This window comes from Moschus berezovskii, chromosome 24 (genome assembly GCF_049115385.1).
Source record: "Moschus berezovskii isolate FMDL1 chromosome 24, NW_MosBer_1.0, whole genome shotgun sequence".
In the NCBI taxonomy this organism is placed as follows: domain Eukaryota; kingdom Metazoa; phylum Chordata; class Mammalia; order Artiodactyla; family Moschidae; genus Moschus; species Moschus berezovskii.
In genome coordinates this window covers 11,987,733-12,003,619 of record NC_142483.1, presented here as the reverse complement: position 1 = coordinate 12,003,619, position 15,887 = coordinate 11,987,733, and the positions used below count along the sequence as shown (strand labels likewise).

At 57.8% G+C, this 15,887-nt stretch overlaps 1 protein-coding gene across 1 annotated transcript in view; it reads right to left on the bottom strand.

Annotated features, from left to right (window-relative positions):
• Positions 1-15,887, bottom strand: part of DNAH1 (dynein axonemal heavy chain 1) — a 76,417-nt gene that overhangs the window by 19,292 nt on the left and 41,238 nt on the right. Inside the window, 22 exon segments of the mRNA XM_088831534.1 lie at positions 269-447; positions 1,509-1,547; positions 2,310-2,483; positions 2,796-2,953; positions 3,343-3,503; positions 3,642-3,782; positions 4,899-5,006; positions 5,170-5,328; positions 5,554-5,673; positions 5,763-5,957; positions 6,652-6,829; positions 8,086-8,240; positions 8,767-8,858; positions 9,695-9,881; positions 10,018-10,104; positions 11,591-11,740; positions 12,183-12,296; positions 12,985-13,090; positions 13,377-13,565; positions 14,305-14,418; positions 14,656-14,819; positions 15,437-15,577. Coding sequence (XP_088687660.1) covers positions 269-447; positions 1,509-1,547; positions 2,310-2,483; positions 2,796-2,953; positions 3,343-3,503; positions 3,642-3,782; positions 4,899-5,006; positions 5,170-5,328; positions 5,554-5,673; positions 5,763-5,957; positions 6,652-6,829; positions 8,086-8,240; positions 8,767-8,858; positions 9,695-9,881; positions 10,018-10,104; positions 11,591-11,740; positions 12,183-12,296; positions 12,985-13,090; positions 13,377-13,565; positions 14,305-14,418; positions 14,656-14,819; positions 15,437-15,577 — 3,111 coding nt within the window.

Below are 15,887 nucleotides of genomic sequence, written 5' to 3'. Positions count from 1 at the left end.
CGGGGCCTGGCTCCTGCTTTTGTGTGGCCCCATCACAGCCACTATCCTAGGCGTGTATTTCACCAGCAAGATGGGGCTCAACTGAAGGAAGCTCCGGGGGGCTTGGCACCTGCCGATGCCAAGTTCCGCCCCCAGCCCCAGGGCATGACCAGATCAAGGCTGAGGAGTGTTTGATCAGGAAGGCCTAAAACTGGGGTCCTGGGAGGACCAAGAGGGCAGTGTGGGCACTTGCTACTGGACACTGGGGAGGGGGCCCGCCAGTCCTCACCTCGACCTTGGCTGGGTCGGCCATGAGCATTCCCTGGAAGACCTTGGAGAGGTCCCGCAGGTTGAAGGTGTAGTGGGACTTGGCCGGGGTAGGCAGCAGCTGGGAGGTGATGGTGGAGTACACCATGATGGTGGCTTCCACGAGGGGATCCGTGAAGTGGGCGATGTTGGGGGCCCCAGCTGAAGGAACAGGAGAGCGGACCTGGGTCGCGGCCCCTGCAGATCTGGGCTGTGTCCTCTGCATACGCCTTTCCCCAGCCCGCAGGCTTGGACCGCCCCCCACCCTTCCGCAGCCCTCTCAGATGCTACCTCTGACAAGGTCTTCCTAGTGACCCCCACCAGGGGGTGAGGAGTCTCTCGCTGGGAGCTCCCCACATTTGTATCTTTATCACTGACCAAGCCTGTCCCTGTGTTGGGGTGTTGGGATACGGGGCCAGACCTGCATGAAACATGCTGCTTGGAGCCATGTGTGAGGAGGGGTGCATGGCCCACACGGGGGTAAGGAGTGCACTGCCGTGGGTGTGGAAGCCTGGGCTCAGCCAGGACCTTGGGGGCTTACCACCCCCTTGCATTTTTACCACTAACACCATCTATTTGCTTGTGCTCTGAAAACCATCCAGTTTTTTGCTGGGGACAAAATTTCTGTCAGGGGGAATCTGGGGCAGAGAGAGCCTCCACCAAGAGGAAAAAAGGCAAAGAAAGGGCAGAAGGGCTCTCTAGCCCTAACGGCTCCTCTGTTAACACGGGGACTGTTTTAGGAGCTGGGCACAGGGGGTGGCCCCTGCAGACACACTTCTTACCCCAAAAAGCTGACATTCTTGGTGAGGAAGACAGACTCCAATCAGTTAACAGGAGACTGAAGAAGCCGGGGTTGGGACATTTGATATAAATGCTGGGGAGGCCTTGCTCAGGAGTGCGTGAGAACAGAGACCTGAAGCCCTGAGGGGCCAAGCAGGCTCGGAACTGGAGGAGGGACACTCACCTTGCTTCTACTATGGGACGGCCATGGGTCCAGGCCCTGACCAGCCATGTAACAGGTGAATGACCCTATGGAGGCCGTCGGTGTGGGGCGACCTTTGCTCCGGCACTGTCCCGAGGTCCCCACAGGAGCCTGAGGAGGGCTCACTGTGGCCCCTGGGACCCAAGCCTCAGCCACATCCAACTTGAGTCCAGGGCTGCCCCTGGAACAAGGGCCCTTGCCCCCTCCAAGCCCTGCCCAGGATACTGGGTACTACACTTACGCACGGGCTCCCGGTAACTCTTTTCTCCGAGGAGTCCATCTAGAGGGTTGAGGGAGAGACAAGGGCTCACAGTCAGGTGAGCCACTTGCTGCCCATCTCGACCGCTATACCCAGCTGAGCAGCCCCAGAGCAGCCCCTGACCACCATCCCCTCCTCAGAGCCACATGGCCCCACCTCTAAGCTGGGCATGGAGGCAAGTTCTGGCCTATAGTCCCTGGGGGCGGGGCAGGGCAGGCCAGAGGAGGGAAGGCCTGACTCCCCCCGACTCACCACCTGGCACAGTGCCAAGTGGAGTTCAAAGGTCAGAGCATGTTCTTGGTGGGAAGTGGACTGGTGGGGGGCACTGCATCCTGGGGCGGACCTTTCTTCAAGCCTCATGGAAGATGAGGACCACTTTGTTCACTCTATCTTGGTGGTATTTCCTCATGCTCAAAAGTATCAATAACATCTCTCCACTAGAGATTCTAACATATGTGTGTGTGCTTATATGGGTGAAGGTACATGTAAGCGAGTGTATAAATCAAATATTCAGCAGTTTCCAAGTGCCAGCTTCATACCAGATGCTCTCTACATGCAGTGTCTTATTTAACCTTCACAACTTGGGGTGATGGGCACTAATATCGTCACCCATTTTAGATAAAGAAACTCTGGCTCAGAGAGGTTTATGAACTGGCCAAAGGTAACAGAGCTGAGTAAGGGGTAGAGCCAGTGGTTCAGCCACCCCGCTCTTCCCAGTGTGGCTCACTGGACCTGGGCTTCTGCTGGAGCCCACGGACTCCCCAACTCCTGCCTGGTACTTACCCACCCAACTGCCCAGGATGGTGGAGAAGATGCGCTTCTTGCTGACCTCATCCATCTCAGCAAAGGACAAGTAGTTGAAGTGGCGGGTCAACCGTGGGGTGATGGCATTTCTGCCTCCACCAGGGGGGCCCATGGCACAGACAAAGTTGATGTCCACCAGCTGCTTGAAGGCTCCTGGAGTGGGAGTAGGAAGTCAGAGGCCCTGCCAGGGGCTACATTAAGGCTTTTGTAGGCCCTGAGCACTTCTACCTTCATGGGCCTCCTCCTCCATTAAAAACATTTTTTTTTAGTTATACTTTACAACAACATTGGTACATAGACAAATGCATTAATATCATACATTTTAAACACTCTGGGAAAATGTTGATTTTCCCCTTGCTTTTAAAAGAGATTAGGACACTTTTGTGGACCCTCTATGAGTCTGTGGGCCTAGGCTCTGACTAGCACACCCCACCCCATCCCCTGGCCCAGGCCAAACATACACACCAATGATCTTGCGGTCATACCAGCCACCATGGTCCATCCACTGGCGCAACAGCTCAATGGGTGGCTGGGCGCCATAGGTCTCCAAGGCTGGCATGTTCAGGTCATCGATGAAGAAGATGAAGTTGCGCCCCAGGGGTGGCCCGAATACGCCTTTCCGCCTGTGGGGAGGGGCTGTGTGAGCCCAGGGCTCACGGCACCAGGTACTCAGGGAGTCCAGGGCTGCAGGATGGCAGCTCCACCCCTGGGAGGCCCTCACTAACTTCAGCCTCCCCCAAATCACTGGGCCTCTTGAGGAGCTCCTTGTCCCATTCTGAGTGTCCTGGGACATCACACTTGGCTGTCCTGAGTCTTGCCTCCAGGCAGACGGATAACAAGCCCTACCTAAGTGCCTGGCCTAGGGAGAGTGCCCACAGAAGGGCTCAGGAGAATTCCTCACAGAAGAAGGATACAAGGGCACCTAGGGCCCACCCAGGAGGGGAGGGGACACAGCATCTGGGTGAGCCAGGCTGGGGGACATGGGGACCCAGGAAGGAGCCAGGGGGCCTGCCTCTTGTCCAGCTTGCTGTCGATGAGGTCCTGGGTTTGGTTGGCCGAGGTGCGGGCAGAGAAGGTGAGGAAGTGGCTGATGTACTCCGGTGGCAGGTTTTTGAGGAGTTTGTTGGAGATGGTGAGGGTCTTCCCTGTGCCCGTGGGTCCGATGCACAGCACCTAGGAGAATGTGGTCATGAGGTCAGAGCGTTCTCACAGGACCCGATGTGCAGCAGGAGCTGCTACCCTGTCAGTGCGGGAGGCCAGTCACTCCTGGCCCGGGCCTGGGTGAGGGAGGCTGGGTGGCGGGGCGCTCACGGGCTTGTGGCTGGTGAGCAGCATGTCTAGCAGGCAGGACATCTGGATGGTGTCCACGGTCGGTACGATGATGCTGCAGTAGTTGGTGTCTGGCATCATGGTGAACGTGGTGGAGGAGTCCATCCACTTCACCCAGGCGACCTGGAACGACAGGGGCACGGGGGGCCTGGAATCTCTCCTCGTTGTCGTCCAGGCTGAGTGTACCAAGAGGGCAAGGAGCTGCACTGTCGGGCAAGAGGGTCCAGCAGAGGGGCTGCTTCTGATAGAAATAGGAATCCCTCTGCCCTGCTTTATGCACAGGGTGGGGGACTCCTGGAACAAACCTCCAGGAATTGAGGGCTCTCTGCACACAGCTGCCTAAGTGAAGGCTTCGCTGCATCCAGTTACCTCCAGTGGGGCCAGTCCCTGGATCTCTGCATATGAGGGAAGTCCTCCGGGAACTGGACAACCCAGAATGCAAAGATCTTTGCTGTTGACTTTAGGCTTCCCAAGCCTGCGGGGGCCATAATGGTGGGACTGGCATCACCTGGATACTGAGAAGTCACCTGGCCTGGTTTCCCCCGCCATCCCCAACTGTATGAATCCCTTCACTCACCCACAGCCCTGACTCAACTTGCAGACCTCCCTCTCTGTGGTCAAATAAGCATGTACCACTGGGGATGGTACTGATGGTTAGACTCATATGTGTGAGACCCCCAGCAGGACTGTGTGTGGCGACCACCTCTGAGGTGCCTCTCTGGCCACTCCTCCTTCTGGGCTGGGGTCCTGATGCCATGAGGGTAGGTTCATGGAGCCCTTGCTGGCTGAGAGGAGCAATGGGGACACTGAGACAGGCCATGGGGGCTTACTCCTCCACTCTTGGGGAGCCCCGCCCCTGGGCAAATAGGGCTTTTAAGTAGAACCAAGTTGACGGGTCCCTGGGCTCAGCAGCAGGATGGGACAGGCAGTACACATAGTTGGGAAGGGAGGCACTCTGTCATCCCCCAGTCCCAGGTTCAAGGCCAGCTCTGACACTGACCCGCCGGGTGTGACTGTTCTGAGCCCCAGTTTCCTTGTTTGGGAAATGGACCCACTAGTAAACACCCCGTGGGTCTGAGAGGATTCATGAGATGATGCACATAACCCCAGCGTGAAACCCGTGGCCATCAACAGGGCCTCCTCTCTGCAGCCATCATTCACTGGGTAGGACAGCCACCACTGACCGCCTCCCTCCCCTACCCCCTCCCTGCGCTGTTCCCGGGACCAGGCCTCCGTCACCTGCTTGCCCTCCTCCTCCTCGTCCTCATCGTCACTGGTGCCACTGGTGCCACCGTCCTCCAGCCTGTAATCAAACACCAGCCCCTCCTCTGGGAAGAGCAAGGCCACCTGCGAGGGATCGGTGCGGGGGGACAGGTGATGAGGCCTAGTCACTTATGTGGCTACTTGTTGGCCCTGGGGCCCTGGGCCTGGGGGACATCCCCAAAACACCCAGCGTTCAGCATACACATCCCAGCCCATGGAGCCCAGCCCAGGGGCGGCCGTCTCTCACGTTTTCTGTCTTCATTTTGATCCTGAGCCAGTGGCTGAAGCTGTTACGGCTAGTGCTGTCCCCTGTGGCGCCCACACTCCAGATGAGAGAGAAGATGAACCAGGGCTCGATCAGCTCAGGGATGCGGCTCAGCTTCTCCGGCGGCATCTTCTTGAGGCCCTGGGGACAGAGGAGGGGACAGAACTGAGCGACCTGAGGAAGCCAGGGGGGTGGGGGTGGGGGTCGTCCCTTGGCCTCTGCAGCAGACTGGACAGGGGTGTCCCATGAACCACGTGAGCCAATCCAATTCTCTCTTCCAGGAAGCTGGACTTGGGATTCAGGGCCCTCGGGCGAGGCAAGCAGGGCAGGAGGGAGCAGGCTGCAGTCTACCACTCAGAGTCTCACTTCTTTGGGCAGGAAGGGCTTGAAGAAGCAGTCCAGCAGCTTGAGGAGACTCATGGTCAGGTTGCTGTTGGTTGAGGTTATCACCTCCTTCACCAAGGACCGGACAAAAGCGAGGGACTCCTGCAGAGGATGGGCACCCCACTCTTGTGGATGTTGGCCATAGCACCAGGCTGCCCCCACCTTGGCTGGCACACTGTGGCCTCCCTCACCTCCAGGAAGGAGATAAAGAGGGACTTGAACTGCTCCTCAAAGGGCTTGAGTAAGGCAGGGAGACGCCTCAGCCAGCACTCAACGAAGGGCATGAGCCCCAGGATACTGGGCTCCAGGTACACCATGCCGCAGCGGGATACTGTGGCTGGGGAGGCCACTGCCAGGTCTTGCACCTCGAACATCATAGTCATCGCCTGCCACCAAGATGAACTGCATGAGCAGGACAGCTGCTGGCCCCCAGGGCAGGGGAAAGGGCTGCAGGGCCACAGGGAGAGGCTGCCCATCCTGCAACAGTGGGCAGGCCCTGGGGCAGGTGGTGGGCCAGGCACAGTGCTGGGGTAGGGGCAAATGCAGGAACCTTTGGGCCTCAGCCGATCACATGGCTCTCGCTGGAGCCTCAGGAAGGAGTCTAAGTTAGGAGATTCCTTGAAGCCCTCTGGCCAGCCTGGGGTCAGGGCATTTTGGGGTCCCTGGAGCCCTTGGGAGATCTGATGGGAACTGTGTGCTCTGCTCCAGAGCCCCCAACTTGTGTACATGGACACAGGGTCACACTGGCCCCCGTACCACGTGTACTCTGGACTCCAGGCATATTGCCAGGATGCCTGAGCCAGTCTTGGCTGAAATGGCTGAGTGGGCCTGGGAAGCTCAGGGCAGCATCGACTAAGACTGAGGCGGTCGTCCTGGGCTGAGAGCATTGCAGAAAGTGGGTCTGCTGCAAGGGAAGTGCTGAGCAGCTATGCGGGACGAGCCTCAGGTACAGGAGCCTGGGGATGGGGAGGGTCCGCAGCCCGGAGAGGGAAGGGTGGGGGAGATGAGGCTTGGCCAGCCTGGTGTGGCTCCTGGGCCCACCCGGTTGCAGAGGACAGCGGGGTGAGTGGACAGGCGGACCTCTGTGAGCTTGATGATCTCCCCGGAGCTGAGGCACAGCTTCTTGTTGTCGTCCAGCACCGTGTTCATGTTCTCAATCCAGACGGCGTCCACTGGCCCATCGAACATGTACCACTTCTTGCTGGTGTCGGAGGTGATGGCCCCCATCCGGATGAGGGAGGAGAAGATCCCATCTGTCCTGCAGCCACCAGGGAGGAGAGGGCTGTGGGCACTGGAGGTGGAGGGCCGTGGGTTCCAGGGAGGAAGGGCCACAAGCACATCTGGCTCCCAGGGAAACCTGGATCCAGGCTGGTTCTGCTCTACATTTTTTTTTTTTCGTCTTAAGTACCTTCATTCATTTAAAAATTATAGTAGGGAAAATAGGACTTTTTGGTATAATAGGATGTAATGAAAATGTGTGGTTCTATTCTCTCCCTGCTGTGCTGTGCTTAGATGTCTGACTCTTTGCAACCCCATAGACTGTAGCCCACCAGGCTCCTCTGTCCATGGGGATTCTCCAGGCAAGAATACTGGAGTGGGCTGCCATGCCCTCCTCCTCTCCCTGCTGAGTCCTCACTAAAGTTACATTAAAAGAAGATGGAAAGTGATACCCTCAAAAGAAAAGGAAGATGGGGAGGAGTGGACACAGAAGTAGAGGTCCACACGGTCCCAGAAGATGGACAGAGGTGGAGAAGGGGTAAATGACCTCTCAGAGAAGGCAGCATCACGAGATGTATCTAGTTCCTGCCACAGAACCAGGAAGGCTCAGACTTCAGAGGCACCAAATGCCAGGGAAGCAGGTGGGTAGAAGGGCAATTTTCTGGTCTGGTCCCCAGACCCCAACCTGCCCACATAAGAGCCTGGAGTGGCTGTGATTGAGACCCTTCACCAGAAATGGGAGAAGTTAAATAGGTCCATGTTCAGAAAGACAGGTGACTGCCCTTCTCCAGCGCTCGTTTCCCACTGGGTTCCCAGAACACTGGGACAAAGAAGAAGACACCCCAGCAGGAGACTGGAGACTTCTCTGGAAAAACAGAATAGCCCCAGAGAAAACCTTCCAGTGCTGACTGGTGGGCCTCTAGTCAGCTCCATGCACTTCCCCCTAAAATGCACACCTCGGCCTGGGAGCACAGGCCCCGCAGAGGGACCGCCAGCCTCTCGTGGGTACTGACAATAGTAATCAACTTTTCCTGAGTGCTTGCCACGTGCTACACTGTCCCAGCCATCTCCCGTTTTTATCCCGACTCTGCAGGTGAGGGACAAAGGTCCGGGGTCGGGGGGGTGAGGTGGGGCACTCAGTGAGGAAGCACAGTGGTGGCAAGAGTCCCAGGAACTTGGGCTCCAGAGCCAGAGCTCCCAAGCTTCCACTCAGCTGGGAGAGGGAGGGGCCAGGGACCCACAGGCTGCAGCGGTCTAGGAGCACGGTGGTCACGGGAAGGGTCCGGGGCCACTCACCACTCATGGGTGAGCAGGTCAAACTCCCCATACAACTGTCCCATCGTGATGGACTTGGGGTTGAGCACGTAGTAGTTGACGGCCTCGTACACACCGCCGCTGATGGATGGTTGCCCTTTCAGTGACGTCATGGCGGCGGCCAGGACTCTGTAACACTGGGGAAGCGGCCAGCCAAGAGTGAGCCTCCAAGCTCCCTGGAGAGCAGGGCTGGCATGGGCTGTGGGCCTCAGGGAGCAGCGGGGTATTCTAAAGGCCCAGGAGGCACAAGCGGGGGTCAAGACTCCTGCTGCTGAGGCTGCCCTGCCCTCAGGCCCCCTGTGTGGGCACTGGGCTACCCAGCTTGGCTTCACTTAAGTTACTCATTTTTTTTTTCTTTTTAAAATTTTTATTTTATGTTAGAATATAGAGAATGAATTTATGGTTGCCAGAGGGGAAGGGCGAGGGGGAGGGATAGATTGGGAGTTTGGGATTGACATGTACACACTGCTATATTTAAAGCAGATAATCAGGGACTTCTCTAGTAGAGTGGCTAAGACTGCGCTCCCAACACAGGGGGCCTGGGTTTGATCCCTGGTCAGGGAACTAGATCCCATATGATGCAACTAAGACCTGGCACACCCAAATAAATAAATAAAGTAGAAAACCAACAAGGACCTACAGTACAGCACGGGGAACACTTACATTACTCTTGCCAGAGCCTGTGGGCCCAACGAGCATGAGGCCGTGCCGCACCACCGTGGTCTCGTAGAGCTGGATACACTTGGTCAGAAATCCTGGAGGGACATGGCGGGGGGCCCAGGGGTCAGAATAGGGGCTTAGAGCCTGGCTCTGCCACTAGTTCATTGTGACCTCTGGTGGGTTACCTCACTCCCCGTACCTCAGTTTCCTCATCTGTGAAATGGGGCGGCGGTAGTACCTACCTCAGAGAGGCCTGTGAAGCCCTGAGCCTCTGTGAGCACAGAGGGTTTGGAGAGCTTCCAGGTTGGTGAGCACCTCCACGGGCTAGGAGGGTGACTCACCCCAACTCCACAGGGACAGACCTCACCCTGTGTAGCCCTTCATCCTGCTGTTACCTGTATCCTTTATCACATCCTTTTTTAAACAATAAACCAGCAAACTTTTCTGTTTCCCTGAGGTCTGTGAGTTGTTCTAGCAAATGATGAAGCCTGAAGAGGGGGGCATGGGAACCTGTGATTTGTAGCCAAGCAGGACAGAAGCTGTGGGTAACCTGGGGACCTCAAACTCGTGACTGGTGTCTGAAGGGGGTGCAGTCTTGTGGAACTCAGCCCTTAGCCTGTAGGGTCTGTGCTGACCCTGATTAGTGTCAGATTTGAATTGACCTGTAGAACATTCAGGTGTGTTAGAGAACAGATGAGTTTGAGGTAAAACCCCACACCTCTGGTGTCAGCAGTGTTGAAGTGAAGGTGAAAGAGTTTTTCCTCAACTCCCATCACTTGAAGGGTCCCAGTGGAGACAGGAGCAGAGAGACCCAGCCCGCAGCATGCTTGGCCAGGCGTGAGGGACCCTGAGGCTGGACTAAAAGCCTGGCATAGCTGGACCCAGCCCTCTTCCGGTGCCCACAGGACTGCGAGGCAGGGCCAGGGCTCACCATCCACGTCCTTCAGGTTGCTCTTCTCGCAGGCTCTGCGGATGGCCTTGTCCAGGATTCCGTAGTCAGTCTCCTCCTCCTTGATGGTGGGGAACAGGTCAGACACGATCCCAGAGAAGAGCTTGAGGTCCTCCTGCAGGAACTTGGGCACATTCACATCTCGGATGGCCCGGAGGCAAATCAGCTCCTGCAGCAGATGCCCAGGTCAGATGACCCTCGACCCTCAAGCTGCTCCAGAGTCCCCGCTGGGCGGCCCGCCCCCCCGGACCCTCACCACCAGAGCTCCCCTGGAGCCCTCAGGCACCTCTTCGAATGGAGCTCACCTCATCCATGCTGGGGTTTTCCCGCTTAAGGTTCCCGGCAGCTGAGATCACAGTCTTCACGGCTCTCATCCCGAAGTCATAGTGGTCCTATCCCCACCAAAAAGAGAAAGGGCAGGGGGCACTGTTCTGGGGAGCACTCAGCCTCCCACCTGACGCCTGGCCGGGCCTCGTCGCCCAGTTCATGGCTGATGCCACGCTCCCTGCAGGCTGTCAGCACCCGCTCACATGTCCCAGCCTGGGCTGGGCACTGAACTTCGCGCTCCTCTGGTGTCTCTACTTCACTGCCCGAGTCGCTCTCTCCCTTTACCAGAGGGAGCACCCTGCCTGCCTCCTGGACCCTGAGGGTGAGGTGTCTGCCTTGGTCATGGCTCAGTCCCTGCGGTCCCACCCAGCACCGCGCCAAGGGCAGGGAGGCACTCAGATTTTATTTACATTGAGAATGAAGGTGTTTCCCATCTCTACCGCAAGAAGACTGGCCTCGATGGCCTTTGAGCTTTCTTCTAACACACATCACCTCTCTCCAGACCCACCCTCTCGACCACACTACCATGGCTTTTCCCACATTTGCTGCTGGGTCCATCTCTCTCCATTATAGAACAGGTGTGATGAAAATATCAAGCTCATCATTTTGCCCCATGGTGTCAGACCATGAGGCTACATACACCTGGGCCCAACCCACAGACCAGCATGTTTCCCAGAAACCTTGGACTTGGAGCTGGATGCAGAGACTGGGCTTGGCTTCGGGTGATCAGCACTTGGGAAGGGGTGAGCACTTTCCAGAACCGTGCAGGGGATAATGGCTCTGTTACTGGAGATTGGTGGGGGCATTTTTGAAAGCACATGGTTAGAAAGAAGGGTGTGTGGAGGTGCTGACACCACGATGCACTCTGTGGGGAGCTGTTCTTTTTCCTAGTAATAGATTGCTCTTCTAGGCCATGGTTTTCGGTGGGCCCCACTGGGCCAAAGGCAAGTATAGTCTCCCAAGCCACAGGGATGGCTGTTCATGCATGAACAGGTCACTGAGAGAGGGCCCATGAGGGTGACAACAAGGACTTATTTCTGGGACCATTAAGAAACTACACTGGTCATCTAAGCCCAGGGTCAGGGCTAAACTCCGTTACTGTAAAGGGGCAGCCTGCCTGAGACTGGAGCCCAAAAGGAAAGCTCATCATCCACTAGTGCCAATGCCTGAAATCAGTAGCATCTATCCCTAGAGGTAGGCCCAGCTCACCAAGGGGCAAGCCCTGGTGCTGGGAGGCTGCAGGGGAGGTGGGGCTGGCTGTCCCCCTCTGGTCCCATGCAACCTAGGTGCACCAGCTCCCCAGCCTTGGTTGTGTGGCTCTTGGTCTCTTACTGGTCAACCCTCCCTTGCACCTGCACTAGCCCAGGCAGCCATCTGTTCCTGGCTCCTGCTCCAGCTCCCCTGTGCACACGTGAGCCTGCCCAGGCTCCTGGCTGCTTTGGACCTCAGTGTCCTCAGCTGACAAGTAGGGGTGTGATTCCTACCTCCAAGGGTTGCAGGGGGAAGACAGCGGCTCCTAGACCCTGGAACCTGCTCCGGGCAGGATCTCACCTGGGAACTGAGCTGCTCGGAGGACAGCTTGAAGGTGGTCGTGATCTTCTTGGCCAGCACACTGGCCTCGTTGAAGCCAAAGGAGTAGAGAGAAATCTCCGCAATCATGGCATAGTCTGGAACCATCATGGCCACGGGCCGGAAGAGTGCCTGCGGCACAGGGTATCTGCATGAATGGAGAAGCCGACCTCCCCTCCCAGAGCATCACCCACTTTCTGGACTGTCTGGTTCTCAGAAGGTGGCTCCACTGCCCTCCTCCCCTGCCAGCACTTGGATCCTCTCTCCACTGTGCCTGCCATAGTTGAGGCTTGTACTCCCCTTTGGGTGGATCCTTCTGCCCGTTAGAAACCAGTCCTCTGTGTTGACTTGAACCTGCCCTTGCCTTCTCCTAGTCCCTGAGGACAAGCCTGGCCCTTCCTCTCCATGGCTGGGGGACCCCTGGGCAGGAGGGCTGCCATGGGGAAGCACAGTCCCTGATGTCCAGCAGCTGTGTCGCTGCATAAGTGTGTGAGCATCTCTGAGCCCAGGCCACAGCTCTGGTATTTCCCAGTGCCCTGAGCAGCCTTCCGGACCAAACCAGGCCTGAACTCACCTTCAGGTTATCAGGCAGCTCGGTGCGGCCAGCATATCCCGGATTCATGGTAATAAACACAGCACAAGATGGCACGAGTGGGATCTCGACTCCTTCAAACATGAAGCGTTCCACCTGCAGGGGTGGGGAGGGGTTGGCACACCCGTCCCATGCTCTGGATGGTCCCCTCATCCCATCGATGGTCCTGGCTATAACGGGTCAGCCTGGACTGACCCCTGACTATGGACTGGCTCTTCTCCCAGGATTTGGCCTAAGACCTCTGGTCCCAGTGGCCACCTCTGGCCTCCCAGGTCCCAGCTCCCTGCGGTCTTCACACATTTGTTTCCACCCCCCATTTCCTGTCACTGATTCTCCCTAGACCTGGGCAAGACCCAGGGCCCTACTGGGGTTGGGGTACCTGCCAGTCTCCTAGTTTTTGTACCCAGGAGAAGACCTCTGGCCAGCCTGAACAAAACTAGAAGAAGGACAAATGGCTGGGGCTTTCCATGAGTGTCAGGTGTGGGGAGGGACCGCTTTGCCCATTGCAGCTTGTCCTGGGAGCTGTACCCAGGGTGGGGTAAGGATATGGGGCTCCCTGGGTGGCTACAAAAGTCCCCTCACAGACAGCTCTGCTAGGTGGTTGGGGGAGTGCCCAGTTCCCTGTGAGATGAGAGAGGCTGGGTTAAGGGCAGGCCCCAACTCCTGGTTTCCCATCTGGCCAATGTAGGAGGGTTGCAAGGCAGCATGGGTGGGGTGTGTACAGCTGAAGTGAAAAGGTGGTCGGTTACAGGAGACGTGGAGGGAAGGCTCCCCCAGAGCTCACCCGCTGTTGCTGCGCTTTCTGGATGGTGGTGATCTGCTGGGCCACCACAGACAGCACCTCGACATCAATGCGGTTGAACTCATCGAAGCAGGCCCAGGCGCCAGCACTGAGGGGAAAGCATCTCGGGGCCATGAGTTCAGAGCCCCCCAGCACCTCCAAGGGCCCCTGCCAGCTGCTGGGAAGCGACCACTGCTGCCTCTGTGGCCATCTCGGTCAACTCAGCCACAGCCCCACCAGCCGTACCCCTTCCCAGTGCCGCCAGGGGCCAGGCCTTGACTCCTGTTGTTCCGCCCCACCCGCTCCACCATCCCGCCAGGCTCCTCTTGGGGCAGGGTCCCCACAAAAGCGCGGCCCTCCCGCCTTGTCTGTGCCACCCGCACACCCAGCCTCACCTGGCCAGGCCCTTGAAGAACTTGCCCATGGCCATGAAGTCAAGCTGGTCGGAGCAGTTGAACACAACGGTTTGGATGGCCAAGGCCTTGCCCAGGTCTTTTGTGGTCTCAGTTTTCCCTGTACCGGCCGGGCCAGCTGGGGCGCCCCCAAACTTGAGGTGCAGGGCCCCCGTCAGGGTCAGGTAGCACCTGAGCGGGTGAGATGATGGGCGTGGCCCCGCACCTTCTTAGGAGTCCCTCAGACTCGAGAGAGCCAACCCTCCGCGTCCTGGGCCCCGTGGAGGGGTGACTTCTGCCCCTCCACGTGCTAAGGGCACCAAGCATGACCAGCCCTGGCTGCAGGGAGCAGGACTGGAGCCCTCAGCCACCCCACCGGCACTCCCCACCCCATGGCCCTGCAGTGCTTGGCTCAGGGACCTGCCAGTGCTTGGCTGACCTGTGGTCACTCACTCTTCCTTTTTTTCCTCAAAACCCAGCTTGAGAATTCAGTTGCTACTAAATACAGGCAGCCAGAGGAAACAACTGAGTGATTTAGAAGAGAAGTGTTCACTTTGTCCAGGGACTTGCCCCCCCGCCTCAAGATCAGTTGCTCTGTCATGTTGAAAGGAAGGCCTGACTGATAAAATCCATAAAGCCCACACCCATTTGACACTTACGCAGCACCACACAGGTGCTAAGAGCTTTACACGGAAGCTCAAGAAACTCTCCTGACCACCCGGAGGAGGCTGCAGAGGAAACTGAGGCACAGGGGGCTTGAGCCACCTGCCCAAGGTCATGGAGTCCATCACGAGCAAGAGACAGTTAAAAAACCCCAAAGCCGAGCTCCTAACGTGTGATTGTCTGGTTCATCACAGATGAACCGCGCTGTGTGGGTCCTGGACTCCTGGGCCAGCCAGGGTGGGAGGGGCTGTGGGGAGGGGGCACTCACCTGTCCGTGAGGGGTGTGATCACCAGCCTACCGCTGTTGCCAAGGTACTCGTAGCCATAGATAAACTCAGCGTTCACAGCCCGGATATACAGATTGCCATTCATCCAGTAGTACCTGGTGTTGCAGGGAGATGGGTTCCCAGGGCATGTGGACCATGGGCCACTGGGCAGGGTATGTGGTTGAGAAGAGGTGGTTCTTTTTGGGGAAATGAGGACATCGAGGCACACCCGGCTTCCCCTGGGCATCGAGGTCAGCTCCAGCCTCTTGTAGCTGACTCTCCACCCTACCCTGCCCACTCCTGCTGCTGCTCTGGCCTGGGGATGGATGTGGCCGCACTGCCTGCCCCCTCACCTCAGCTGTGAGATCCACTCGAAGTCATGCACGCTGACCACATTCTCCTGGACCAGCTTGTGCACCACATCCTTGGCATGGACCTCGATGACGATTAGTGCCGACAGCACAGCTCGCTGCATGCGGGACAGACTTCCCCGCACCAGTGCCACCAGGTCACTGAGCTGCAGGAGCCAGGGGACACCATCAGGGAAGGGCAGGGCCATGCGCAGGCAGGCTTTCCCTGCCTTGCTCAGGGATGGGCTTCCGCCAGCAACAACCCCTCTCTTCTGGGGGCTTCTGATGGTCTGGGCTGGGCAGGGTGCAGGGACCAGGCAGAGGAGGGTAGGCAGGGCATTGGTCACATGGGAAGTCTGGCAGGGATGTCAATAAAAATGGAGGCACGCACATGCATCCATCTCTCCACCGTCTACCGTGTCCAGGGTCAGGAAGGGGCCTGGCAAGGAGCTTGAGGAAGGAGTGTGGTGAGGAGCCAGTGCACAGGGCGAGGGTAGGCCATAGGACAGCCCAGGAGAGCTCCAGGTAGGAGGCTCCCACCCTGACCTTCGGGAGAGGGGCACCTGCCTGACCTCTGCACTCCCGTTAGAGCCCCCATCCCTCCCACTAGTGGCTGGTCATGAGACACTCGTTTCCAGGGTGTCTGACCCTCTACTCTTTGGCTCCAACCCCAGGCCCTCTTCCAGCATCAGGACATGACAAAGCTCCTGGAGGGACTGGGCTGCCTCAGGGTGTGGGGTGTTGGTGGGGAGCAGATGGTGACCCCACCCCCCTTGAGTCTCACCTGCCGGGCGAGCTGGGGGAACAGTCGACTGCTGAGGTTGCCAGCCTCCAGGGCCTCTTCCACCTCTAAGGTCCAATAGGTCTGACACCCGGCGATGGTCACCTGGCCAGGCCAGTTTAGAACCCACTGAGTCCTGAGCATCTGGGAAGATAACACAGGTAGGGCTGACTCAGGCAGCTGCCAGTGCCGACCCTGCACACTGTTTTTCCCTCAGAGGTCATCTGTGCTTCTGAGCTCAAAATTCCACCCCAAGAGCAGGGAAGCCTTTTAAACTTTGGGCCTCGGGCCTCTCAGGTTGGGCAGAGTCATCACTTCCTCTGCCGTAGAGATCTGGAAGTGGAGGGGTGGAAGCCCAGGATTGGGAAACATACATCCTGGGTTCGCATCCTGACTGCCACCTGTGAATCACATGCCCTTTGGGCAGGAAACATCTCTCAGCTACTTTGTAGGA